Source organism: Camelina sativa, chromosome 4 (genome assembly GCF_000633955.1).
Source record: "Camelina sativa cultivar DH55 chromosome 4, Cs, whole genome shotgun sequence".
NCBI lineage: Eukaryota > Viridiplantae > Streptophyta > Magnoliopsida > Brassicales > Brassicaceae > Camelina > Camelina sativa.
In genome coordinates this window covers 16797406-16823758 of record NC_025688.1, presented here as the reverse complement: position 1 = coordinate 16823758, position 26353 = coordinate 16797406, and the positions used below count along the sequence as shown (strand labels likewise).

Genomic DNA, 26353 nt, shown 5'->3' with positions numbered 1-26353 from the left:
TTTCCAGAAAAAAAAAAGGTCAAACCAATTGCATCTTCCACATACGTACATGACTCTGTTTTTCCTCATAGCCACTACGTTTTCCCGATTTGTGAACGTCAGTGCGACAATAGCTGAGGGCTCGTACTTCCCACTGAATCACTTGTACCCTCGTTTGCAATATTAATTCCCCAAAAGCATGTTCAATAGGACATCAGAATCAGTACCAAAACAATCAGAGTCACTACTGTCCAATTTTCAGCTTTTTATCAGAGAATGAAGTGTGAGATCCGGTGAAAGCATAATGATTTTCAGTTATTGTTTATCAAAAGGCCATTTCATCGTTTCTCGTTTACTCTTAAGTGTTGTGTGTTTTTTTTTGCAGGCTCCAAATGATGATGAGATATCAATTATGTTAATCATCAAATCTTCTGGCCATCGATCCACCATCAAGTCAAAAAGGACATGGTGTATACAGTTGGAAGTCTGGTAATTTCTCTAGAACCATCTTTCTCAAGAAATTTATTTTCAAGGCTTGAAGATGATGACAAAGCAAGGTAACAAAGCTTTAGTACTCGATAGAAAGAACTCTTCAGTTCTAGAATTTGGTCCCATTTTCAAAGCCAACGAATCAAACTCAGAAAACCCACAAGGATCTTCAAACTTCTGCATCGGTTTATGAACCCTCCCTACAATCACTCTACATAGCACAACTGCTTTCAATGAACCTATGTTCATTCTCTGATCGGTAATTTCAATACATTCAAGAGCTGTAGAGCTCGTTGATGCTGTGAGAACCCCTTTAATCCCATCCGGTCTCGTTTTAGCACTGAACCCATGTCGTAAAATATGATAAACTCCACATTGATCCGAGAAACAGATGTTTAAAGAGCTGTTACTGGCACCGAGAGTGCAAGAAAGAGTGGTACCGTGGAACCCAGAACTCGTTCCCATCAGCCATACACCGCGGGTGTTTCTTTGAAAGCTTGTTCGCTCTTATTTTCACAAGTTCTCTGTAATCCTCAAACTCTGCTACAACTCTTTGCAAATTTTGTATTTTCAAGATCGCCGATATGTTGTTGTTCCCTTTTGCTTTACCAAGCTTGTAAGAATAGCCTGTATTTCTCTAGAACCATGCTTTTAACAATCTTCTTCAACAATGGTTCACGAGTAAATGATTTACATATCTCACAAGCTGAGTAAATATCTGCATCTTGTACTTCCCGTTTTTCATTAGACTTTTTTATCTTCTTTTTGGGTCTAAATAAAACCACTGCTATGCCAAGCTCCTGTAAAAAAAACGGTTCCTTTTGGTAAACAATATTCATATTTTATCAAAAAAAAAAGAAGATAGATGGTGTGTTTTGAAATATTCTAAAATCACTTACAAAATCTCACTATTCTCATTTCATTTTTATTTTCTTAAAATTAAAATCTCTAACAAACCATCAAATCTCCTAAAATATTACTCAAATCTCTCAAAATCCAAAAATTTAAAAATCTAACCAAATCCTAGAAAAAACAAGTTCAATACCCCCCCTCTAAGTCTTCATGAATCTATACGAATGTTTTATAAGCTGTATAAACCATTAACTTTTGGAATTATTAATAGTCGCCAGAAATTATAAAATCTTGTACTTTGAAGAAAGAAGAAGAAAAGAATATAACGAATGATTTCGTCATTCTTAAATGTGAATCGGATTTTGATTGATCAATACTGTCATTCCATATGTTTTCGTCGGAAGTATAAATATTTATGATTTTATTGATTTTTGCCTAATTTATCTTATGACGAAAAAACGTCTAACATCCAAAACCAGTTTTGATCTTGAAATTCTCGTGTGATGTATTTTTTACGAAAACTCATATTAAAGAAAAACAGAAACCAAATAGGAAAAGGAGAGAGTTATTTAACAACCCCAAGTCCAAAAAGATAAACTTCGTCTATATATTAATACGAAAACACTAGAATAAGATTAAGAATGAAAACTTAACAAGCGAGTCTTAGGCTTTGAATGTTCGGTGATTACCATGTCGGAGCTTCCACATGATTTATTAGAAGAGATACTATGTCGCGTTCCAGCCACATCTCTGAAACGTTTACGATCTACTTGCAAACAATGGAATCGTTTATTCAGCGATAAGAAATTCTCAAAAAAGCACTCTGCTAAAGCCGCAAAACAGTTTATGGTTCTCACGCTAACAAAAAAATTTGAGGTTTGTTTACTGAACGTCAGTCTCCATAATGGAGTACCTTCTCTAGAGGTTACATGTGAACTTAGCTTAACGGATCATTCTAATTCGAATCATGTCAACATAGATCAAGTCTTTCACTGTGATGGCTTGTTGTTGTGCACCATCAAAGAAGACAGTAGAATCGTGGTGTGGAACCCGTGTACTAGTGAAACCAAGTGGATCCAAACAAAATGTAGTTTCCATGACTTTGTTCTTGGATACTACCAAGACAACAAAACCGGTAACAAGAGGTACATGATATTGAGCTACAAGTGTTATAATTGTCACGACCAAGAATTCATAATTTATGACATTAGCTCTAACTCATGGAGGATTATTGATGTCACTCCGATTCCAAACTACCACTTCGCATATCCTTATTACCGCGTGTCTTTGAAGGGAAAGACTTACTGGTTTGGTCATGATGAGAAAGAGGAAGAGCTCGGTTTAATCAGTTTTGATTATAAAACAGAGAGATTTAAACGTCTAAATCTTCCCTATATGTGCGATCGTTACGAAGATTTGTATCTATCAGTTGTCGGAGATGAGAAACATTCGGTATTACTAGAGCGTGAAGATACATCAAGGAAAGAGATATGGGTAACAACAACAAATAAGATTGATGATGAGACCAAAGAGATGTCGTGGAGCAAGCTTTTAGAAGTGGAAGTCCATACTGCTGGACGTGATTCTTGGCGTGGCATAAGTTTCTTGGTCGATGAAAAAAAGAAAGCCGTCGTGTGTTGTGAGAAACGTTTGTTTAACAACCTTTACCTTTCACTTAAAGCAGTGTCCATTGTTGAGGAGGATAGTAAAGTCAGACAAGTGGCCTTTCGAGTTATAACAGTGACTTCATATTGGCCATATTTGGTTGATTACGTTCCAAGTTTGATTCAAATCCAATAATAATGGTTTTCTTAATTTATCTTGTCCTTTGATTCAAGTTTGATCGATTTTACGAAGAAGTTATGTTATTGATTAATTAATACCTTTGTTTTAACATCTGATCAAATCATGTTTCCTTACGTATATATATAGTCGCATGTTTCCTTATATTAAAAACATTTATCATTTTTTGAGTTTTTAAAAAAAATTCACATTTCATGTAATATTTCTGTTTTAAGTTTATTTATACATTATTACAAGTTGATTTATAGCAAAGGTTGATTTGTGTCTCAATCAGGAATTAAATTATCAAACGAAATAAATAAAAATATGATTATCAAAGCTTTGTGGGGAATGGGGATACAATATATACATGTCCTGTCACAAAATCCAACCTGTGCAGCTTATTTGGTCTAATTCATAAATCATTTGCTCATGTTCAGTCATAATAGATTGGTGAATATTCTATTATAAAGTTGTATGGACAAGAAGATTTTTGAATTATTGATAGTCTACAAAATTTAAGATCTTAAGCTTTTAATTTGGAGAAAGAAGTAAATAATAGAAGCTTTTATGTGTGCCTTTGTGGACAAAAGATTCAGATTTTGATTGGTAAGTTCTGCCATTCCACATGCTTTTGTCGGTAACATAAGAAATGTGCTACGTTATGAATATGATGCGGTTTCACAGTTAAGTAAATTCACACTATGTTGCGGTGTGATCGACTGATCGTTCAAAGATTTAATATTGGATAACTAATTTTTGTTTTGATTATTTTGAAAATATGTCTCAGATTCACAAGGACCCTTACCTCTTTAAAGTACACAAACTCCAAAAACATTCTCTCGATCTTGAACTTTTTCGTGTTATCAACATATCTACCGTTCGTACGTCGTGATGACTTTCGTCCCTTGCTCTCTCTCGTTCACTAAAGGGCAAATGCTAATATAATTTTGTATTTCGTAGTTTCATTAATTAGAGAAATTTTTATCAGCAAAATTTAGGGACTAATTTTGTTTGATCATATTCTTATGCAATAAATATGATAGTAATGCCACACGAATACATCCGGTAAAGACTATATACCCTTCACGTCGGCCATTTTTGCTTTGACTATGTTCCAAGCTTGATTCAAATCCAGCAACCTGGACCTGGAGGCAAAAGAAAAAGAGGCGAATAATTTACCTTTTATTACTAAATTTTTCTTGTCCTTTGAATAGTGTAATGGATCTAAATTCATCAGTAGTGATCAAATCATATTTACCTTAAGTATATTCTCTTACGTAGAAGGGAATGCTTATTATCATGTTTTATACACAGTTTAATTCATTTATCATTTTTTTTGAGTTTTTTTAAATTAATGTTTTATTGCTTAGTAGTTATCAAGACTTAAATCTTGAAACGTTTTTTTGGATGCGGACGTCTTTAATAGTATTTATTACTATTACTAGTCAAACTTAAACAAAGTGACAGAGCAAGAGACCCCATATATAGCAAAGGTTGAGTTGTGTCTCAATCAGAAATTAAATTATCAAACAAACTGTATAAATCGGGTAATAAAAGCTTTGTAGGGATACAAGTTATATATCTTCTGTCACAAAATCCATCCCGTGCATCTTATTTAGTCTTCATGAATGATATACTTCATCTTAGGTCACAAACTGGTTGATTGTCCTATAATAAAGTTGTATGGTCATAAGATTTTCGAATTATTGATAGTCGACAAAAATTAAGATCTTAAACTTTGGAAAAGATATATTAGTATGCAGTAGAGGCATGATGTTTTGTTTATGATAAAACCATGAAAAAAATGCAACAATAGCACCAAAAGAGTTTTAGCCGGGATAAAGATCGTGGACACTGCAATCAGCCAAACCTATTGTGATCATTGTAAAATGTTCTTCAGTCGGTGTACACCTGAATAACAAAGGAATAGTCAAATGCACATGCTAAGCACCACATACTTAAGTAGAGACATCTTTTTTATATTAGTTTTCTATAGCAAAATTGTTCATAATTCTTGATAATCACTAAATATTTAAAGAATCTAAATGAGTTAATTAATAGATAGAGACTTGTTTTGATGGCATTTATAGTTTTTCTCATTTCACTTTAGTCATTTTAGATATGCTATTTTTTAAGATTTAAAAACACAATTTTACACATTATGTTTGGGTTTTCTTGATTCCATTTTTTATAGGGTTTTATATTTGATATGAAATATATATTTTAGCAAAAAAAAATAGAAAAACACACATTTTGAAAAAGGAAAAATAGTAAATTTATAAAATTTAAGTGAAAATGATACATTTATAATATTTGAGTGAAAAAATGGCAAAATCTATAAGAATCCGAAATCTAAATAAACAACAGTTTATATATATATATATATATATATATATATATATATATATATGAAGTAAAGAATAGAAGCTTTATACGTGTCTTTGTGAACAATAGTTTCAGATTTTTATTAGTAACCTCTATCATTCCACATCCTTTTGTCCGTAACATAAAAATCATTATATGTTATTTATGCGGTTTCACAATAAAATATATTTTACGTGATCGTTCAATGATTTAATATACTTGACAATTATTATTTGTTTGGATTATTTCGAAAAGAGACGTTTCAGATTCACAAGGACCCTTACCTCTTTGACGTCTGAACCATGTACAACACTGTATAAACAGTCTCCATATACTTGTGGTGGATCATATCCTTCATCGTCTCTTTTGATTACGTGTAAGAATGTCAAACATAAAACTATATCTATATATGAATGAGAAAGGTGTTTGAATTAGTTCTAAGGTTGATTTCTTGAGCAAGAAGAAACCATTTCTCGTCAGGTGTTCGAATCTATGTCTGGAAAGAAAGAGGAGCTTCTGTCCTCAGCCATGAAAAGAACTAGTGAATGGTTTGGTTTCTCACTCTCTTTCTATACATTTCTCTCATTTTCTTTTGTATTTTCACTTCCTCTGCTTGTGAATCATCTTCTTTTGTCTTACAAAATAAATTTCAGGATTTCTTCTCAAGACATACCAAGTGACGTTGCTGTTCATGTTGGAGAAACTTTGTTTTCACTTCACAAGGTGATCTTTTTATTTTTCAAGATCTAATAATTATACACAATGAGATCACTTTTTCTTATACATAGTCTATGTGATAATATGCAGTTCCCACTTGTTTCAAAATGTGGGTTTATAAAGAAACTTGCTTCTGAATCAAGCAACGATTCGAACATTACCGTTATCAAGATCCCAGATTTTCCCGGTGGTGCAGAAGCATTTGAGCTAACAATCAAGTTCTGCTACGACATAAGCTTCGAGATAAACACAGAGAATATTGCGGTGCTACGATGTGCAGCAGATTATCTAGAGATGACAGAGGAACACTCTGTTGAAAACCTTGTGGAGACAACAGAGGTTTACTTAAACGAAGTGATCCTCAAGAGTTTATCGAAATCTGTTAAAGTTCTAAAACAATCTCAGGATCTGTTGCCTGTAGCCGAGAGAGTAAGACTCGTGGACCGGTGTATCGATTCAATTGCTTATGCAACTTGTCAGGAGAGCCAGAGCAATGCGGGTATAGTTGAAGGGTTGGCTGAAGATTTATCTGCTCTAAGGATTGATATGCTTCGACGTGTCTTGATCGCAATGACTGCTAGAGGGTTTAAGCAATACGCTCTTGGTCCAGTGCTTGTGACCTATGCTCAAAAAGCTCTTACAGGTTTGGTGAGGTTCTTGATTCTTTAACTGAACAATGAGTCTTATTTACAAATAACAGAGAAAGATTAATGAAGTGTCGGTTTCCCTGTAGGACATTTTTGGGAAGGGGATAAAGAAGATTGAGGCAGAACAAGAACATGAGAAAAGGTTGATTCTTGAAACAGTTGTGAGTCTTCTTCCAAGGGAGAGAAACTCAGTCTCAGTTACCTTTCTTTCGATGCTTTTAAGAGCTGCGATATACCTCGAAACCACGGTAGCTTGCAGGCTTGATTTAGAGAATAGAATGGGATTACAGCTAAGACAAGCNTGAACAATGAGTCTTATTTACAAATAACAGAGAAAGATTAATGAAGTGTCGGTTTCCCTGTAGGACATTTTTGGGAAGGGGAAAAAGAAGATTGAGGCAGAACAAGAACATGAGAAAAGGTTGATTCTTGAAACAGTTGTGAGTCTTCTTCCGAGGGAGAGGAACTCAGTCTCAGTTACCTTTCTTTCGATGCTTTTAAGAGCTGCGATATACCTCGAAACCACGGTAGCTTGCAGGCTTGATTTGGAGAAGAGAATGGGATTACAGCTAAGACAAGCCGTGCTTGATGATCTCTTGATTTCTTCTTACTCATCGAATGGAGACAACAAAATGTTTGATGTTGACACTGTTCAACGTATCCTCATGAACTATCTTGAGTTTGAAGTTGAAGGAAGCTCTGCTGACTTTGCCAGTGATATTGGTGGATTGATGGAGAGTTATCTCGCTGAAATTGCTTCTGATAGAAACGTAAACTTGGCGAAATTCATCGGTTTCGCTGAATGCATTCCGAAACAGTCTAGGATTACTGAAGATGGGATGTATCAAGCCATAGACATCTATCTCAAGGTATATATTTTTGATAAGACTAAAACCTTAAAGCTTTAACATTTTCAGAATGTTTTGACCTAAATCTTGAAAAGTTTAAAGATCTTAATGTTAAATCTTGTTGGTGCAGACACATCCGAATATAAGTGAAATGGAGAAGAAGAAAGTTTGCAGCTTAATGGACTGTCAAAAGCTATCACGAGAAAAGTGTGCTCACGCAGCTCAAAACGATCGTCTCCCTGTGCAAACCGTAGTTCAAGTTCTCTACTACGAGCAACAAAGTCTACGTGAAATTTTAAGCGATTCAGATTCTCCACCAGCAGCAGCAGTAACCGTAGAAGATACTCTTACTCCTCCTGAGCTCAGAACCTACAACAATGACCTCTCCAAACTAAACCGCGAAAACCAAGACTTGAAGCTCGAGTTGATCAAAGTGAAAATGAAGTTCAAGGAGTTGGAGAAGGAACAGAAAGCTTTTGAAGTCACGAGTGGTTCGGATTGTTCTTCTTCGGTTTCGATTGCTTCGGTGGTTAAGCCTCGATTACCGAGAAAGTCATTTATGAGCTCTGTTTCTCGACAGCTCGGAAAGCTTAACCTTTTTGGCCAAAGACAAGTACAAACCAAACCACCTAAAGGCCGAAGACACTCTATATCTTGAACAATACATGAACACATGTTCTTGCTAGGGATGTATCTCTGTTTTATAGAGAGCTGAAAAAATCTTTTGAGTATCCGAGTTGAGAGTATAATCCACAAGTCACATATAGAGAAATTCGTATATAAAACTACAACGAGGCAATTAATAAGAAGAAAAAACCAACATGATAAATCCTTTATTTAACAAATAAGAAAGATGTAATTAAATAGAGATTAAGCTTGGAAGATATGAAATAGCTCGATCCAAATGATCAAATTTGGAATATAAACAATACGAGTTTAGTCTAGTATCGTGCACCACTAAACCTCTACCTGTATAAGAATTGTAATGAAGTATCAACTTATTTTCTTCTAAAAGTGTGACCGGTGTTGTGAAATAAACCCACGACTCACCAATCCGGGAAGAAACAATGTCTAGATTTAAACTATAAGTCTTCTCCCATATCTTTTGTGAATTCAATGTCCATAACTCTTGACTTCTGCCTTTTCTCATCTCCACGCAGAGACGGCTGTTGACATTGCTAATGATTGCTCCAAATGCTTCATATAAAAATGGAGTTTCTGAAATAACTTGGAAAACTTCGGTACGAAGATCGAAAGATATAGTCTTTGTTTTTGTAAACCAATAAAGTGATCCATCGGCAGTTACAGGACATTTTGATTGATTACCCGAATGTACCGTGCCAGTTACGTATCTCCAAGTGTTGGTGTTAAAATCAAAAACCTCGCATGTATTGGTGCGACTATCAAGATTGTTAGGATTAGTGAACAAAGAATGAGACAAAATTCAAGAGAAGCTTGGAGGACAAGTAGTGCCAGCTCACGTTCAGGACCACAAGCTGCAACAATCCGATTTTACCGCCGGGTCTGTTAAAGCAAAAGCAAAAGAGGAATTCGTCTTATTTGCTCCCTGCAAAGAGATCGAGTGATTTCACTATAATAACGCCAAGGAAGAGGCAACTTGTAGAAGCGGCTAGAAGGGGAACTAGGGTTATTGAGCAAGCATCTATTTAAAGGAAAAGTGTGCAGTGAGAGAGAGAGATAAGGTTAACTAGAGAGAACAAAAACAAAGAGTAAACTTGTGTTTTATGTTCTTGGGGAAACAGAGAGAGAGAGAGACAAGAGAGATGGAATCCAGTGATCTTGTAAGGGGTTCAGTGGGTGAGAGATTTCTTTGTGTTAAACTCTGTGATTAGTGGATTCCGGAAGACAGATCTCGGCCCAGACGTAGCTTCCTCATTAACGGAAGTGAACTGGGTAAACATTCATTTGGTGTGTTCTATTTTCTTTTAGTTTGTTCTGTTTTGGTTTCTGTTGCGTTTTGAGTTCGTGAAACAAACCTAGACAAGTTCTCTAGATCCTAGACAGATTCTTATTCAAGCTAGAGACATCAACTTTAGCCTCTGTTTTAGCTTGTCAAATTGGTATCAGAGCGTTGGTTGCATTGTTTGGTGGTTCAGTAAAGTCCGCTCAAGCAGAGGAACCATGTCGTCGGCAAGGATCGAGGTGGAGAAGTTTGATGGACGAGGAGACTACACATTGTGGAAGGAGAAGCTGATGGCTCACTTGGATATTTTGGGTCAAACGGTGGCTCTCTCGGAAACACAAGATTCAGTCTCAGATCCAGAGGAGTCTAAGGTTGACGAAGGTGGAACCATAGAAAAGGGGAAAGAAGCAAAGGAGATAGACGAGCTTCTAGAGGAGAAAAGAAGAAAGGCAAGGAGCATCATAGTGTTGAGCGTTTCAGATCAAGCACTGAGAAAGATCAAGAAAGAGAAGACTGCAGCTTCTATGATCAAAGCTGTAGACAACTTGTACATGTCTAAAGCTCTTCCTAACTGCATCTATCTGAAACAAAAGCTCTACGGTTTCAAAATGAACGAAAACATGTATGTTGAAGGTAATATCGACGAGTTCCTTCATCTTATAACTGATCTAGAGAATACCGGAGTAATAGTATCAGATGAGGATCATGCTATATTGTTGCTTATGTCACTTCCTAGGCAGTTTGATCAGTTAAGAGACACCCTGAAATATAGTACTGGAAGAACTAGGTTAACTCTAGATGAGGCTCTAGCTGCTATATACTCTAAGGAGTTATAGTTTGGGTCAAATAAAAAGAGTATCAAAGGTCAAGCTGAAGCATTGTATGCTAAGGACAAAACTGAGATCAGAGGAAGGTCTGAGCAGAAGGAGAAGGGAAACAAGAATAGGTCCCCATCTAAGTCTAAGAATAGAAAAGGTTGGTGGACTTGTGGAGAAGAAGGACATTTCAAAAACGCATTTCCAAACAAGGCAAGTCGCAAGGAAACAAGAAGGATCAGGGATACGGCAGCAAAGGAGAAGCTGCGATGGTGAAAGGAAATTCAGCTGATGGTGCAAGGCTCTATGTGTTAGAAGCATTACATTCTACAGATGTAAATTTGGAGGATGAATGGATCATGGATACATGATGCAGCTACCATATGACACACAAGAGAGACTGGTTTGAAGAAATAAGTGAAGATGCAAGAGGATCAGTGAGGATGGGGAACAAAACTACATCAAAAGCCAGAGGCATTGGTAATGTCAGGATCAGAAATGAGGATGGATCAACAGTACTGCTCACAAAAGTGAGATACATCCCTGATATGGACCGAAACTTGCTATCTATGGGAACTATGGAAGAGCAAGGATGCAGTTTTGAATCCAAGAACAGGATCCTAAAGATAAAAGAGGAAGATCACACCATTATGGTGGGAAAGAGACATGAGAAGCTTTATCTTCTTCAAGGAAGACCTGAGACTGGTCAGTCTCTCGCAGTTGAAAGATCACCGGATGATACAGTCTTGTGGCATCGGAGATTGTGCCACATAAGTCAGAAAAACATGGAGATCCTAGCAAGGAAAGGCTTTCTCGACAAGAAAAGGATCTCAACCTTAACGGTGTGTGAAGACTGTATATACGGGAAAGCAAAGAAAGTTAGTTTTGTCTTAGCTACCCATGGTACTAAGGACAAACTCGACTATGTGCATTCAGATTTATGGGGAGCTCCATCAGTGCAAATGTCTTTGGGAAAATGTCAGTACTTCATTACATTCATTGATGACTACTCGAGAAAGACATGGGTTTACTTCCTAAAGCACAAGGACGTGGCATTTGAATTTTTTTTCGAATGGAGCACTTTGGTGGAGAATCAAGCAGAGAGGAAGATCAAGGTCTTAAGAATTGACAACGTCTTAGAATTCTGCAATCACTTGTTCAACGAGTTCTGCAAAGAGAATGGCATAGCAAGACACAGAACATGTGCCTATACGCCACAACAGAACGGCGTTGCAGAAAGAATGAACTGGACGATCATGGAGAAAGTTAGGAGCATGTTAAGTGATTCTGGAATGCCTAAGAGATTTTGGGCTGAAGCTACTAACACGGCAGTGAAGTTGATCAACAAAACACCCTCGTCTGCAGTAAACTTTGAGATTCCTGACAAGAGATGGACAGGTAAATCTCCAGTTTACAGTTACTTAAAGAGGTTCGGATGTGTTGCTTTTGTTCATACGGATGAAGGAAAGTTAGTTCCTAGAGCCAAGAAAAGAGTGTTTCTAGGCTATCCAGAAGGAGTGAAAGGTTACAAGGTATGGTTACTAGAAGAAAAGAAAGTTGCAGTAAGCAGAAATGTGTTATTTCAAGAGAATGCAGTCTACAAGGATATGATGCAGGGAAATCAAAACTCTGAAGAAGAAGCATCAAGTGGTTCTCTGGACATTGACCTTGATGAAATTGGTGACACACGCTTGGGTGGAGATTTCCTGGAAGAAACAGGATCCCTGGGAGATCACTCACCTGTTCAAGACGGTCACCAAACAGAGGATAACACAGTTCCTGAAAATCCTACCCATGATTCACCTGAGAGTTATCATTTGGTTCGAGATAGAGCAAGGAGACTCATCACTGCTCCTAGGAGATTTGATGTGGAAGGCTACTTTGGAGAAGAAACGGATGATGAAGATGAATTTGATGGAGAGGCTTTGGTCACCACATTCGATGGAGACAAAACAGAACCTGCAACCTATCAAGCTGCACTAAGAGATGCTGATTGGGAATTATGGAGAGGTGGAATGCTCGAAGAGATGGATTCTCTTCTCAAGAATCACACATGGACTGCAGTCATACCGCCTAAAGGACAAAGGATCATCGGCTGCAAATGGATTTTCACGCGTAAGCCTGGGATTCCTGAAGTTGAGAAACCGCAATTCAAGGCCAGACTCGTTGCTAAAGGGTATGCACAAAGAGAAGGTGTTGATTACACTGAGGTCTTTGCACCAGTGGTGAAACATGTATCCATAAGGATCTTTTTAGCCATAGTTGTGGAAGAAGATTATGAATTGGAACAATTAGACGTCAAGACTGCATTTCTCCATGGAGAGTTAGAAGAAAAGATTTATATGGAAATCCCTGAAGGCTTTGAGAGTCAGTTCCAGCAAGGACAAGTGTGTCTACTCAACAAGTCACTATACGGCATGAAACAGTCACCAAGAAAGTGGAACCAGAAATTTGACAGTTTCATGACTGAGATTAGTTTTGAGAAGAGTGCTAGAGACAATTGTGCTTACATCAAAACTCTTGAGGATGGTTCCAAGGTTTATTTGCTCATCTATGTTGATGACATGTTTGTGGCGGCTAAAGACATAAGTGTAATCTCAAGTCTGAAACAGAAACTTAGTGAAAGATTTGAGATGAAGGACTTGGGTGCAGCTAAGAAAATACTCGGTATGGAGATCATCAGAGACCGAGAAAGAGGAACACTGAAGCTCTCCCAAGAAGGTTACCTTGAAAAGGTTTTGGAAATGTACCAGATGGATCAAGCGAAGAAGCAAGACACTCCACTTGGAGTTCATCTAAAGATGCAGGCTGCTACTGAAGAGCAGCTGCTCAAAGACAAAGAGTACATGAAGATAGTTCCATACTCTAATGCAGTTGGGAGAATTATGTATGCTAAGATCGGAACAAGGCCAGACTTGGCTTATCTTGTTGGTGTCATTAGCAGATTTATGAGTAAACCGATCAAAGAACACTGGTTGGGAGTCAAGTGGGTGCTAAGATACATCAGGGGAACACAAAAGATGAAGCTGGGCTACCGGAAAGGGTCTGATTTCCTCATTAGAGGTTATTGTGACTCTGATCACGCAGGAGATGTCGATAGAAGAAGGTCTACTGGTGGCATGGTCTTCACCCTTGGTAGGAATACTATCAGTTGGAGGTCGCGTTTATAGAAAGTGGTGGATATGACCTCCACTGAAGCCGAGTACATGTCTCTGAGTGAAGCAGTAAGAGATGCATTATGGCTTAAAGGCTTATTGAAGGATTTTGGTTATGATCAGAAGGCAGTTGAGATTTTCTGTGACTCTCAAGGCGCCATAGCCCTTTCAAAGAACAATGTGCACCATGAAAGGATGAAGCACATTGACATCAAGTTCCACAAGATCCGAAATTGCATCGCAGATGGAGTTGTGGAAGTGACAAAGATATCCACGGATGTAAATCATGCATATATCTTTACCAAGGTGGTGTCCGTTAGCAAGTTTCAAGCAGCATTGAACTTGCTACGTGTGCAGACTGAGTAATCCTACTCAGGAACCGAGATGGAATCCAAAGACTAATCAGACCAGAATCTCTCTCTCATTAAGGTAAGTACACTTGACATGTTTTATTATTGTTGTTCTTGGTTCACTAGGTGGAGTTTTGTTAGGATTAGTGAAAAAAGAATGAGACAAAGTTCAAGAGAAGCTTGGAGGACAAGTAGTGCCAGCTCAAGTGATGACTCACGTTCAGGACCACAAGCTGCAACAATCCGATTTTGCCGCCGAGTCTGTCAAAGCAAAAGCATAAGAGGAATTCGTCTTATTTGCTCCCTGCAAAGAGACGGAGTGATGTCACTACAATAACGCCAAGGAAGAGGCAACTTGTAGAAGCGGCTAGAAGGGGAACTAGGGTTATTGAGCAAGCATTTATTTAAAGGAAGTTTGCGCAGTAAGAGAGAGATAAGGTTAAGTAGAGAGAACAAAAACAAAGAGTAAACTTGTGTTTTATGTTCTTGGGGAAACAGAGAGAGAGAGAGACAAGAGAGATGGAATCCAGTGATCTTGTAAGGGGTTCAGTGGGTGAGAGATTTCTTTGTGTTAAACTCTGTGATTAGTGGATTCTGGGAGACAGATCCCGGCCCAGACGTAGCTTCCTCATTAACGGAAGTGAACTGGGTAAACATTCGTTTGGTGTGCTCTGTTTTCTTTTGGTTTGTTCTGTTTTGGTTTCTGTTGCATTTTGAGTTCGTGAAACAAACCTAGACAAGTTGTCTAGATCCTAGACAGAAGCTTATTCAAGCTAGAGACATCAACTTTAGCCTTAGTTTTAGCTTTTCAAAGATCTAACTAATTCATATATAAGCAAACCATTTTGTATTTGCATGTCGATCTATCTTTACCGAATCCGAGGCTTTCGAATCGGATTTTATCTGTGTAAAAAGAGCAAAACAAACATCATTAAATCAGAAGAAGAAGAAAAACACTAATGAATGGCGAAAAATATATATATATACACTATATTGAACCTAAAAAAATACTCTCTCCATTTCAAAATATAAGATGTTTTAGAGAAGTTTTTTTATTTCTTAATATAAGATGTTTTCAAGTTTTTGCAACTTTTAGATTAGTTTAATATTTTATATTATGCAGTATTGTTTCTGATTGGTTGAACTTGTTAAAAGTAAAGACTTCTTAATCTGCGTGTTTTAGTTAAATATTTTGAAACGGAGGGAGTATTACTAATTGACCTATGGAAAAATAAATTAAGGTGAAACTCACCACAATAATCAACTTGTTGAAACTTAGGCTGAGGAAGACTTCGACACCATCTAGTTGCGGGATTGATCACATAAATCAATCTTTTTAAACTAAAGACACATGTTAGACAGACCATCACAACTCTCGGTAAATCTATCAGAAAATGCTTCGGGAAAAATATGAATCTTTTCAGAATCTGAAACCCCTAACGTCAACGTTCTTCGATAGAAATCTGTTTTTAATTCATCCTCATAGCCTTCTCGAGTACTAAAGAGAAGAAGGATATCTGGATTTCTTGACTGCGCAAGAATAAGATGTTTCGACGCAAAGTATTGTGTTCTGATCGTTGAGTTCCATAGTTTCGAAACGGATATGAATCTGATAAGAGATTTCACCGGAAGTCTCTGTAAAATCTCTTCTACCAGAACATCGGGCAAGAGTTCCATAGCCTTTTTTTTATTAAGACTTGTTAGGGATTTTTCAAAGGTTAGACGCTAGGGTTCTTTTTGTATAGTTAAAATTTTTAGGGGTGTTTTTTCTGATGGTAAATATTAATTATTTCACTAGCACCTAGTTGGGAATTATGTTATTTTTTAATGATTTTTTTTGTTGGACTTCAAATTCTATATTAGACTTTAATGCCTTTGAATGTGAAAAATTAATTAAAACTTAAGCCCTTGGATAAATTATATTCTTTTAAAGTTTATATATTTGATTTTAGAATCAATTGTGATTTTCAGATACCATATTTTAGTTACAAATATATTAAAAACTTTAGTTACCGAAGATATTTTAATGGGTTTGACATTAACCAAGTTGTCAACACAAACAAGGAGCGTGGCTTGCACAATCTTCTCATAATCTTTTATTAAAAGAAAAATAGCATTGCTTTAATCATTTCAAGGCGCGTGTTAGAATAAAGATCCAAATTCTATGTATGGTTTCGACTTTCGAGTGATCTTGCACAAACTTTAAATAACAAATCTAAGACTATTAAGCATCTCTGTGCGGAGTATGGCTGAGCTAAGTTTGTTTTCACGCGGTCGAATTACCTATTATTTTCTATGCTCATCGATCCTAAAAGCATGGTCATTGGTAGAGTCTTTCCATGAATGTCAAAAAAAATAATAATAATAATAAATAAAAAGAAAGACCGAGAAAATTTAATCTTGAAAGAAAGAAGGTCGAATAAAAAAAAATTTCTCCCGAGTGCTGCTCTCTCCCTCTCCCAAACAGCAAAAGCCTAGTTTTTTTCAGATCTGGGAAGTCACTACGGTGGTTGGCGCTTCTCGCTTATTTGGTTATGTCAGTGGCTTCCCCTTTTCGTTTGTGTTGTAGTTTTTTGGTTCTGCAATTCGTTTATTTCTTGTATTTCGTTGGAGAAAATCTTATTTTGGTGGAAATAGTAGATCTTCACGGCGAGGGTGTTTGGTTATGTCGGTGATCAGCTGCTCCAGAGAAGGTTGTTGTTGGGTGTCCGAGATCTATAGATCTGGCGGGTGCTCTGTTCTTGTTGGAAGATCTCGAGATTTGGTTTTCGTGAATCCATGGCCATGGTCTCGTCTGTTTCTGCTGTCTGGTTAGCCCACCTTCTGGCCGTTTCTTCTTCGACGTTTTGCTAGGGTTAGATGGATTCGCTTTAGTTGGTTTTTGTTAGTGGTAGATATATGGTGGTCCTTAGTAGTATTGAGCAGTTTTAGTAGTTTTCGATTGGGATGTTTCGACTCCTTTCTAAGCAGAGGTTTCGTTTTGTTTGAATGTGATGGTTGAACCTTAAGTTTGTCGAGTTCCTTCTTCTTCTTGTTGTTCATAGTGGGTGATAGTCTTCTCCGTTTTCGTCGGTCTCATCTATGTGATTGGTGTTCTACGAGAAGTTAGGCCTCACTCCTCACGTTTTGAAGACTTGTAGTTTGACGTTCTTTGGCGTATCAACGTCGTCGTCGCTTCCGGAAGTGAGTGGTCTTGCTTGCCGTGTTATGAGGTCCCTGGTTCTTGGTTACGAGAGATCGACTCTCAGGAGGTGGTTGATGTTATTCTTGAGTTGGTCGTGGGCATCCTTGGTAAATCTCATCCGTTTGTGGGTTAGAAGAAGAAGTTCTTTGCTCTCTTGGTTCTATTGTTTCTGTTAAGGTTTTATGGCCGATTGCATTTTCTTATATTAAGGTTGTTGTCTTCTTTCGTTTTTATTATCAAATGTTCTGTTATGTATAGTTTTTTTAGTTCCTTTGTTAGTTTCCGGGGAAATCTTGTTTTCCTCCGGCTTTTGACTCTGGAGATATTCTTGTAGTCCGCCGGCTTAAGCCTCCCCTCTTTTGGGCGTAGTATTTCATTTTGTATTCTACCTTAATTGGAACCACGTGTTTTAATAATAATATCAATTGACAAAAAAAAAGATTTAATCTTCACATAAACTGTTTTTGGGAGATAATTTGAGAGGCAGATATCTACAGTTGTTATCTTATTGGTTTTGAACAATAAATTTAATTCAATAATAAAAATAACATATATGTATTAAAATAAAATTTTGAGATATGTTTAAAGCACGATAACCAATAACAATGCTCTAAAGATCCATTTTGAACACACTTACCAATATATTACATGATGGTATGATAAAAATAAAAAAAAATATATGATATATTCGCTGTTTACATAGGATATAAGTCTATAACATGATAGGGGACAAAATTAGCTGTTATGCACCAATGAAATGTTAATCGTAAAATTAACATGTTGTACTACTACTATTGTTCTTACTCTTATTTTTCATTATGATGCTCTCACTCACTTTCATGTAACGACGTGCAAACCACATGTCCACTTTTTGTAATGGTAATCCACTTTTACTTCCTTTTTGTTTCGGCGATCCATTTTTTTTGTTATATTGTTGTCGGCGATCCAGATTTACCTTTTTACAGCTGATAAATCCATAATTACATTCATACAATTTATCATATAAGTACACAATTAATTAATATTAACTGAGGCAAATTAACAATTGGATGTTGGTCAATATATATGTTTCATTCTCAACTCATTGCAAATTTCCCACTCTTGTCAGATTTTTTTCTTAAGTGATAGAATTATTATATATCATGCTAACAAGTAACAAGTATAAAATGAAATGAGTAAGGTAGGCCTGGTGCAGTTAACCAAAAATCGAATAAAAGTCTAAAATAAAACAAATGGATCTTCTTTAATAATTTGTTATGTCCTCCAAGCCCATCATTATATAAACCATTTATCGTGCAACTTTTACCATCATCAATTCAAAACATTTCTTCTTCTTGTCTTGGGTCAATTTATATATACAACACTCTCTCTCGGTTTTGTCTAAAAAAATGGCTCGCTTCGGTATGGTTCTAGTCGTTGCACTTTGTCTCACAATCTCTGTCTTTCCGGATACAACCACCGCGCAACTAAGCCGCGGTTTCTACTCCAAAACTTGCCCCAACGTCGAACAAATCGTGAGAAACGCTGTCCAAAAGAAAGTAAAGCAGACATTCGTCACCATACCTGCCACTCTCCGTCTCTTCTTCCACGACTGCTTTGTCAATGTATGTTTTTAGTTCAAGCGTTCTCATATCTTCGTTCTCTTCTTTTGTTAGGCGACTAATTGGTTTCTACCTTCGGTGTAATTTGCATTGTAGGGTTGTGATGCCTCTGTCATGATCCAGTCAACGCCTAAGAACAAGGCAGAGAAGGATCATCCAGATAACATTTCGCTAGCCGGAGATGGATTTGATGTGGTGATCCTAGCTAAGAAAGCCCTTGACGCTAACCCTCATTGCCGGAACAAGGTCTCATGCGCAGATATTCTTACTTTGGCCACCCGAGATGTTGTTGTTGCGGTAAGTATCCGTACTCACCATTCTACAACCAGATAATCCTACACTAAATTTCATATTAATCTTCATTTTCTACCAATACTATATGTTGTGACCGACAAAAAACATTGTTATATCTCATTGTTTATATGCATGTATAGGCTGGAGGACCGTCCTATGAAGTTGAACTCGGTAGGTTTGACGGATTGGTATCAACTGCGTCTAGTGTTGAAGGGAACTTACCAGGACCGTCGGACAATGTAGACAAACTTAACGCTCTTTTCAAAAAAAACAAACTTACCCAAGAAGATATGATTGCTCTTTCAGGTAAACCAAATTTTAAACAAAACATTTCTTATATATAATTATATCACATCGATATCTATACCGATATATTTTATAATGTAGCGGCTCACACCCTTGGATTCGCACATTGTGGCAAGGTCTTTAAAAGAATCTACAACTTCAACGGCATCAACTCAGTGGACCCAACTCTAAACAAGGCTTACGCTATAGAGCTTCAAAAGGCTTGTCCTAAGAATGTGGACCCAAGAATCGCAATCAACATGGACCCAGTCACGCCCAAGACGTTTGACAACACTTACTTCAAGAATCTTCAACAAGGCAAAGGTCTATTCACCTCCGATCAAGTTCTCTTCACGGACGGTCGCTCAAGGCCCACCGTTAATGTTTGGGCCTCGAACTCTACGGCTTTTAACCGCGCTTTTGTGACAGCCATGACTAAACTTGGCCGTGTTGGAGTTAAGAATAGCCGCAATGGAAACATTCGTCGTGACTGCGGTGCGTTTAACTAGAGATAATGATGATGGAAATAATAAGTTATATTATTCCCCATTTTTTTTGTCTCTTATCTAATTCAACTTATATTATTTTCGTTTGATTAATGTTTGAACGTTTATTTGAATATGATAAAATATTGGTTTGTCATTTGTTCTGTTTATGTCTTTATTTGTATTTTATCCTATCTATATATTTTTTTTTTTTGTGTGGCATGTCTTCTTCATTGTACCCTCCAAATGTTTCATATCCTTTTTTCAACTAAATCGTAAATTTTCATTTGTTTTGGTGATATTTCTTCGTATAAAGTTGTAACTGTCATAAAAAAAAAACCTATACACCAAAAAAAAAAGAAAAACTAATCATCCTAAACTAAAAATGCTTGCAAATTTTAAAATATGTTTAATCACAATAACGGTTACTTTTTGCACCGTTAATGTTGGAACTAATACAAAACACTAGAGCAATTAGAAGGAAAAAAACTTATTTAATTAGATCAGAATGAGATCAATACTAATCTACTAGTATCAGAGCAATACTAATCTACTAGTATCCAATTAAATTAAATTAAATCAAATCAACCCGATTTAAATTGGAATCCAAACGGTAGCGAACACTACACTATGACCTTTCCACGTCAGGACTAGACTATTGTCGTCATCTTCCTTCTTCATCCCCCACCCGACGGCGTGTTCCTCCAGCATCGCCTTCACATCCGCCACCGCCTCTTCCTTAACCCTAACTCCACCGAACTCAGCCTCTCTCATCCTCTCAAACCACCGTCTCTTCGTCTCACTCCTCTCCACCCTTTCCGCACCTTCCTTCGCCACCACGTTTTCTATCTTCCAACTTATCTCCGCCTCGTACCATCGCCTCTGCTCTCTCATAAACGTGTCCGTTGTATCAAACGGTATCCATAAGTAGTTAAACGCCGATCTTAACCGGTTAACCAAGTTCCCCGATGTGAGATCTACGTCTTCCTCTATTAGGGTTACGATTCTTGGATTCAAAGATCGGAGATGTTTCAAGAAAACTGTTCTAAGCGATGACGATGATGAAGTTAGGGTTTCGTCAGGGATGTAACGGAGCATCATGTGGCAGTTAACGACGAGAGCTTCGTTGAATGAAGAAGGGTAAACCCGTAGTTGTTGTAGGAGGGAAGAGAAACCATCGGAGTAAGTTGAAGGTATGATTGTGAACTCCATAGTTATGTTCCTTGTGGTGGCGAAGCTGACGAGTTTGGATCCGAGTTCTTCGTAGGAGATGTTGATGAACGGTGGGAAGTTATCGGAAGAAGAGACGACGGTGAGTTTAAGAAGCGGAGGAGGTTTGTTAAGTCGGCTTGCCATGGCGTCTATGAGAGTAGGGATTTGCATACAATGAGTCAAACTTAAGTCAACTATGTGAACCGTTGAGTAACCTTCCACGGCTGTTAAGATAGCCGCGTTGGCCGCGATGAATCCGAACCGGTGCCAAGGAGTGAGGTCGACGAACGCTGCTAGCTCCACTACTGAGAACCGGTGGAGTTCATCTGCTGGAGGTAGGAAACTAATGGTGGATGATAATGTAGGGGTTTTGGAGACGGCGCGTGAGAGCAACGCGCGGAGGAAGGCGGTTGTTAGTCGTTGGGTGGAGTCACCGTCTGGTGGAGCAGTGTTGTTGAGCACCCAGAGGATTTGGTGAGCCAGTGCTGCGTCGTTTGAGTCGATGGCGGTTGCGCAGTGGAGGAGGAGCTGTTCCATGAAGTTGGCGTCGCCACCGCGTAGTGGTTTGGGAGAAGGGAGTCGGGTCAGGTTACGAATCCGGGTTTTGGTCATTTGGGTCGAGTTTTGGAGAGAAATGTATCGTTTAATCTTCTTGTTGTTGTTGTGGCTCAAGAGGAAACAAAAAGAACAAAAAGAGTAGAGAAGGGTGATGAAAAGGACATGTCCATAATATTTACGTAAAATAATTCTGAAAAGTGAAGAATAGAGAGAAAGGAGACAAAGAAGAGGGATGAGGAAAGAAAGAGACGAGACAGTAGAGAGAGTCGTGTAAGTATGTCTGTATGTGTGGTAACCTTATCATTGGGAAACGCATCGCTACGGTCGCTTGTGTTGTGTAAGACAAATACATAGATGAGCAATATATGTATGTCCGATATATATGACTTAAATAGCTAAAAACATGAATCAATAATTAAGTCGAAGGTTGCATCTTATGCTGAATCTTGTAGTCTGTGTAAACAATGTATATGTTATTTAAGGAAAGTATTACATTTGTAGTAACATATACAGTATTAAGCGAATTATTGTAACATATATATACGACCAAGAAGTTGGAGTGTTTCTGTTATTACATAGAAAGTATCAAGTCTGTGAAGGGGTGCTTAATGGTGGGTGACATGTGAAGTGGCAGGTTTTGTATTTATGTGTACATGTACGGCTGAGTATTTGTCATCTAGGTTAGTATTATTCTCTTTCGCCGCGCTATCGCATTCATGGATATAATCACTGCATGCACTTTGCAACAAAAACAAAATACTATACCCCCATGAGCATTTTGACGTTGTTCAATTATTAAATTCAAAATTTCTTGGATCGAATTCAACATTGAGATAAAAGTCATATAGCATGGAGTCATGGACTATACACTCAAACCGGCTCCTCTGGGGATTTGATATATGTATTTATGCCCGTGGCCGCAGAGTTCACACTTTGTTATGTATTTGGTACTTTTCGTGTCCATAGTATTTTAACTTTTGACTTAAATAGAAAAGGAAAGCAAATGTATGAGCTGGTAAATTAATACGGTAAAATTACAAAATAATTTGCTGGCTGTTTATTGTTAAATTTTGCTTGAAGTGAAAAACTCAATTCGTAAATGTTAACACTGAATCGAAGCAGTGAAGAATAACTGATCTTGGGAATAAAACATGAGATGATCTAAAATATTGAATTAACTAGAAACTGGATTCAATTATTAGTCATCATCGTTATCGTTGGTTGATTGGTCCCTCAATAGAATAGATGTTTAAATTTGTTATAGGTGGTTGGTCGTTGTTGTGGGAGAATCCAAAACAAGCTTATCTAGCTTTTAACTCCTGTAGAGCATAATAAAAAGAGATAAGAAATTGACTAGCTCATCTATTGTGTGAAGAAAATAAAAGAAGAAGCTTAAATTGTCACCAAGATCAATGGATTTTCATATTAATGTCACAAAAGATGCAGAAGGAGACTTGTGTCTAATCAAACAACTCTCAAGGTTACAAAAGATGAAGAAGGCTCGTTACCAATCAAGCAGCTTAATTTTTTTGAACCGCTGCCATTTTTAAGTTTTAAAATTTATGATTGGTTAGTTCATGTTGTTTAATTATTGCAGTGTTAGTTGATAATTGTGTAACATAAACTAATTATATTAGTGTAACTGTGTAAGTTACGTTATCGTGTGTTAGTTTTTTGTTTCATGCCCGCATGAGACACATAACGGAGCTACGTAAGTTAAGCTTTGGGCCTTATCAAACTGTTATGCAGATTGCCAATATGATATTGGAACTTTCTGGCCCATGTTTTCAAGCCTAATTCAATTCTTTATTCATTTTTTTGGGTAGTATATTACTCATTCTTTTTTAAAATACATTGGGTCTAATTGGTAACAGCTTACAAAACTTTACAAATGTACAGTTTTTAAGTTTACCGATCACAAAACTTTATTAAAAGTAAACCAAAAACTTTAAGGTCAATTTTTTGTACAGTTTTCACGCTATTTCTTACAATTTTGCATTATTCTGTAATAGATTACAGTTCTAACCTACATTTTTCTATAAAACTTTGTGTACAGATTCAGTATTACATTTATAAAAGCATGTACATAATAGAGTAGAGAAAGAAAATTAGACATCGATTCGACAGTACATTGGTTAAAAAAGAAACTTATTTTGCAAAAGACCCTTAACAATAACATGAAATAGTAGTGGAACTTGAGCTCTCGTTTTTTTTATTGGTCCACTTTACACTAAACACATTTCCAGACCATGTATTCAACTGATAAGTCAGCTCACTAGCAACTGACAAACTAGATTGTCAATTGTTATTGGGTGTGGTTTATAGGTTATAGTGCTTTGTTTGACTGTTGTGGTTAATAACATTAGGTGAGTAAAAATAAAATCTATATCCAACGAAGTATATATTCTCTGTGGTTACTGGTTACAACATGTAAAAGATTTAGTCAAAGTTGAGCAGCAATCGTAGGGGACCCAAAAGGTGAAAGAGTGGATAAAAATATGTTCCAGCGATGAGGGAACCAGTCACGTGTAGGGATCCCACTTCACGTCCTTGTCGCGATCTCTCCCAAATCTTCAACACTGATCCGAGCCTCTCCAAAGTCCAAAGTCTCGTTTTAACTTAACAAAATTACCCTTCGCAAAAAAGATTATATTATGATTCGTAAAAAGATTGATGTCAGTGACGTTGTATAACTTAATCATGATATATAAATCTTGAATCAACTCGGACATTAGAAATCTAATTTAGAAGCATCTATAATCTTATTTTATACTTTTTTGTTTAACTCTTTTTCTTTTCTTTATTTTCTGCTTTAATAAAAGAATATCCTTGATTAAGTATTAATAAGTTTAAGTGTACGGCTACGGCCAACAAAATATTTGAAGGGGCAAGATGGCTCTTGGGTCCTCTCCTTACTCGAAGGATGATCACACAATATACCCTTGATTTTGCCTGCTTAAGGACCACAAAATGCTGACCAAGTCTTATGATCATCTCGTTTCTCAAGAAACTCAATAAAGATTGGCAAGAAACATACAATTTGAGACGCCTTGAAGTTAAACGTGACCATTTTGATGGTCTACGTCTTTTGTTTCTCCACCTACATGTGCTTTTTTTTTTACTGATCACCATTTTTGTGGAATATAGAAAGAAAGAAAATGTTTCACAATCATGTGAGATTTGGTTTGATTTGTCAAAACACAATTATTTACGTTTAGGTATTCCTTAATTACATAACTATCATTTTTATGTATATAATAACAACTTTTTGTTCGTATACGAAAGAAAAGTTTAAGAAAACATCAAGTGGACTCACTCACACCGACTTAAGTGGAGAAGATGATGAATGCATTTGGGCCCGTTAGAAACTGCGGCTGCTCGTGGCTTTTGGCATTAAACACGAATCTTTGCTAGTATATGTTTCTTTATTCTCATTTTATTTGATGATGGACTCATGTATATCCGAATTGTTCTATTTAAATAACAAATCGCAAACAAAGAGAATCTTTCTACTAGAATAATTAGCTCCACAAATATTGTAATATCATGATTACACACTAATTAGAATGTAATAACCGGACTAGATTGAACGTAGGAAGATGAAAGAAGCCCCCACTTTCATGTCCCAAAATTCGAGGGGATATTTCACAAAAATCCTCAGATCCCGGAACATTTTATAGCTTTGTATGCTAAAAAAAAAAATGTTGACAATAGAATACTTATTTTCAAAACTAGTTAAGGCTTTTTTGTTTTTTGTCAACCAACTAGTTAAGGTTTTTATATCTTATGGTATATTATAAAACAAACTTATGAATCGGAATTATTCCAATGCCAATAATGATACGAATATATCATTCAAGATGAGTAACGCGTATCATTTTCTTAAATTTGGAAAAGAAAACCAAATGGTATTTGTGCACCAAGCTCGTCATAGTTGCATGTTATCAAGAACTTACTCATCTAGAAATTGGTCGGGTGTTTTGTTTATACTATATATGTTTAGATGCTAAAAATAAATTGCTTCTTGATGATAGGTTGTTGACAAAACCATCTATATTTATTTCTTTTCTGAGAAAAGAAAGAAAGAAAGAGAGTCTGGTGGTCAGAAAAAGAAGAGAGAGTGACGTGGACCACAAGTAATTGTTTGCCCACTGGTGGCTGGTCGAAAGTATGGATCCCACTTCTTCTTCTTCTTCATCATCCTTCATAAGATCTTCAAATCACTTCTTCTGTTCCAACAACCAAGTATTTATCCTCATTTTCAACGATTTTTTTTTTCCTTTTTTCGAAATAAAACTTGAAAATGTGTCAATCGTTTTGTTTTCTTGCCAAAAAAAAGTCACCGGTAATGTACAATGTAGTTTTATTTTTCTATGATGATTGATGAGAATGAAACTTTTTTTCAAAAATAGTTGTAAGATTTCGAACATCTAATTATGGTTACTTTCTGTGTACCTTTTTATCTTTCTCTAATTTTCAAATTTATATTCTATTTAAATCATACTTCTTTTCAATAGTTTTATGTGGTTATAAATGTAAAAATAAATGAATAATTTCATGTTTTTACCACCCTACAACCCCTCTAGAATAACTATAGCTGACGAGTAATTTATTTGGTAAAAACTTGGCACCAATATTAGTTGATGAAATGAGAATGAAACAAGATTACGGTGACAATTAAACTTGGGGATAGTAAGAGTTTGTGCCATCTCCCTTAATCTTTTTTGCCTCTAGCAACCACCTAATTTTAATTTAAGTCGTTTATGTTTAACGAATTATTCGATGAACTTTTCTAATATACAATTATAC

The 26353-nt window shown here is 36.6% G+C and overlaps 4 protein-coding genes and 1 pseudogene across 4 annotated transcripts; 3 read left to right on the top strand and 2 right to left on the bottom strand.

Annotated features, from left to right (window-relative positions):
• LOC104783969 lies at positions 27–1213 on the bottom strand (annotated as a pseudogene).
• LOC104783968 (putative F-box protein At3g49980) lies at positions 1768–3120 on the top strand. The gene is made up of 2 exons (XM_010509060.2): positions 1768–1818; positions 1978–3120. The coding sequence occupies exons 1-2, from the start codon at positions 1768–1770 to the stop codon at positions 3118–3120; spliced, it is 1194 nt and encodes a 397-aa protein (XP_010507362.2).
• On the top strand, positions 5835–8412 carry LOC104780825 (putative BTB/POZ domain-containing protein At3g49970). The gene is made up of 5 exons (XM_010505364.2): positions 5835–6017; positions 6123–6192; positions 6277–6834; positions 7199–7702; positions 7812–8412. The coding sequence occupies exons 1-5, from the start codon at positions 5962–5964 to the stop codon at positions 8337–8339; spliced, it is 1716 nt and encodes a 571-aa protein (XP_010503666.1). The 5' UTR covers positions 5835–5961; the 3' UTR covers positions 8340–8412.
• LOC104780824 (peroxidase 35-like) lies at positions 18417–19994 on the top strand. The gene is made up of 4 exons (XM_010505363.2): positions 18417–18713; positions 18807–19007; positions 19145–19310; positions 19392–19994. Exons 1-4 carry the CDS (start codon positions 18498–18500, stop codon positions 19796–19798), a joined length of 990 nt encoding a protein of 329 aa, XP_010503665.1. The 5' UTR covers positions 18417–18497; the 3' UTR covers positions 19799–19994.
• Positions 20249–21702, bottom strand: LOC104780823 (scarecrow-like protein 32). The gene has a single exon (XM_010505362.2). It carries the CDS (start codon positions 21596–21598, stop codon positions 20369–20371), a length of 1230 nt encoding a protein of 409 aa, XP_010503664.1. The 5' UTR covers positions 21599–21702; the 3' UTR covers positions 20249–20368.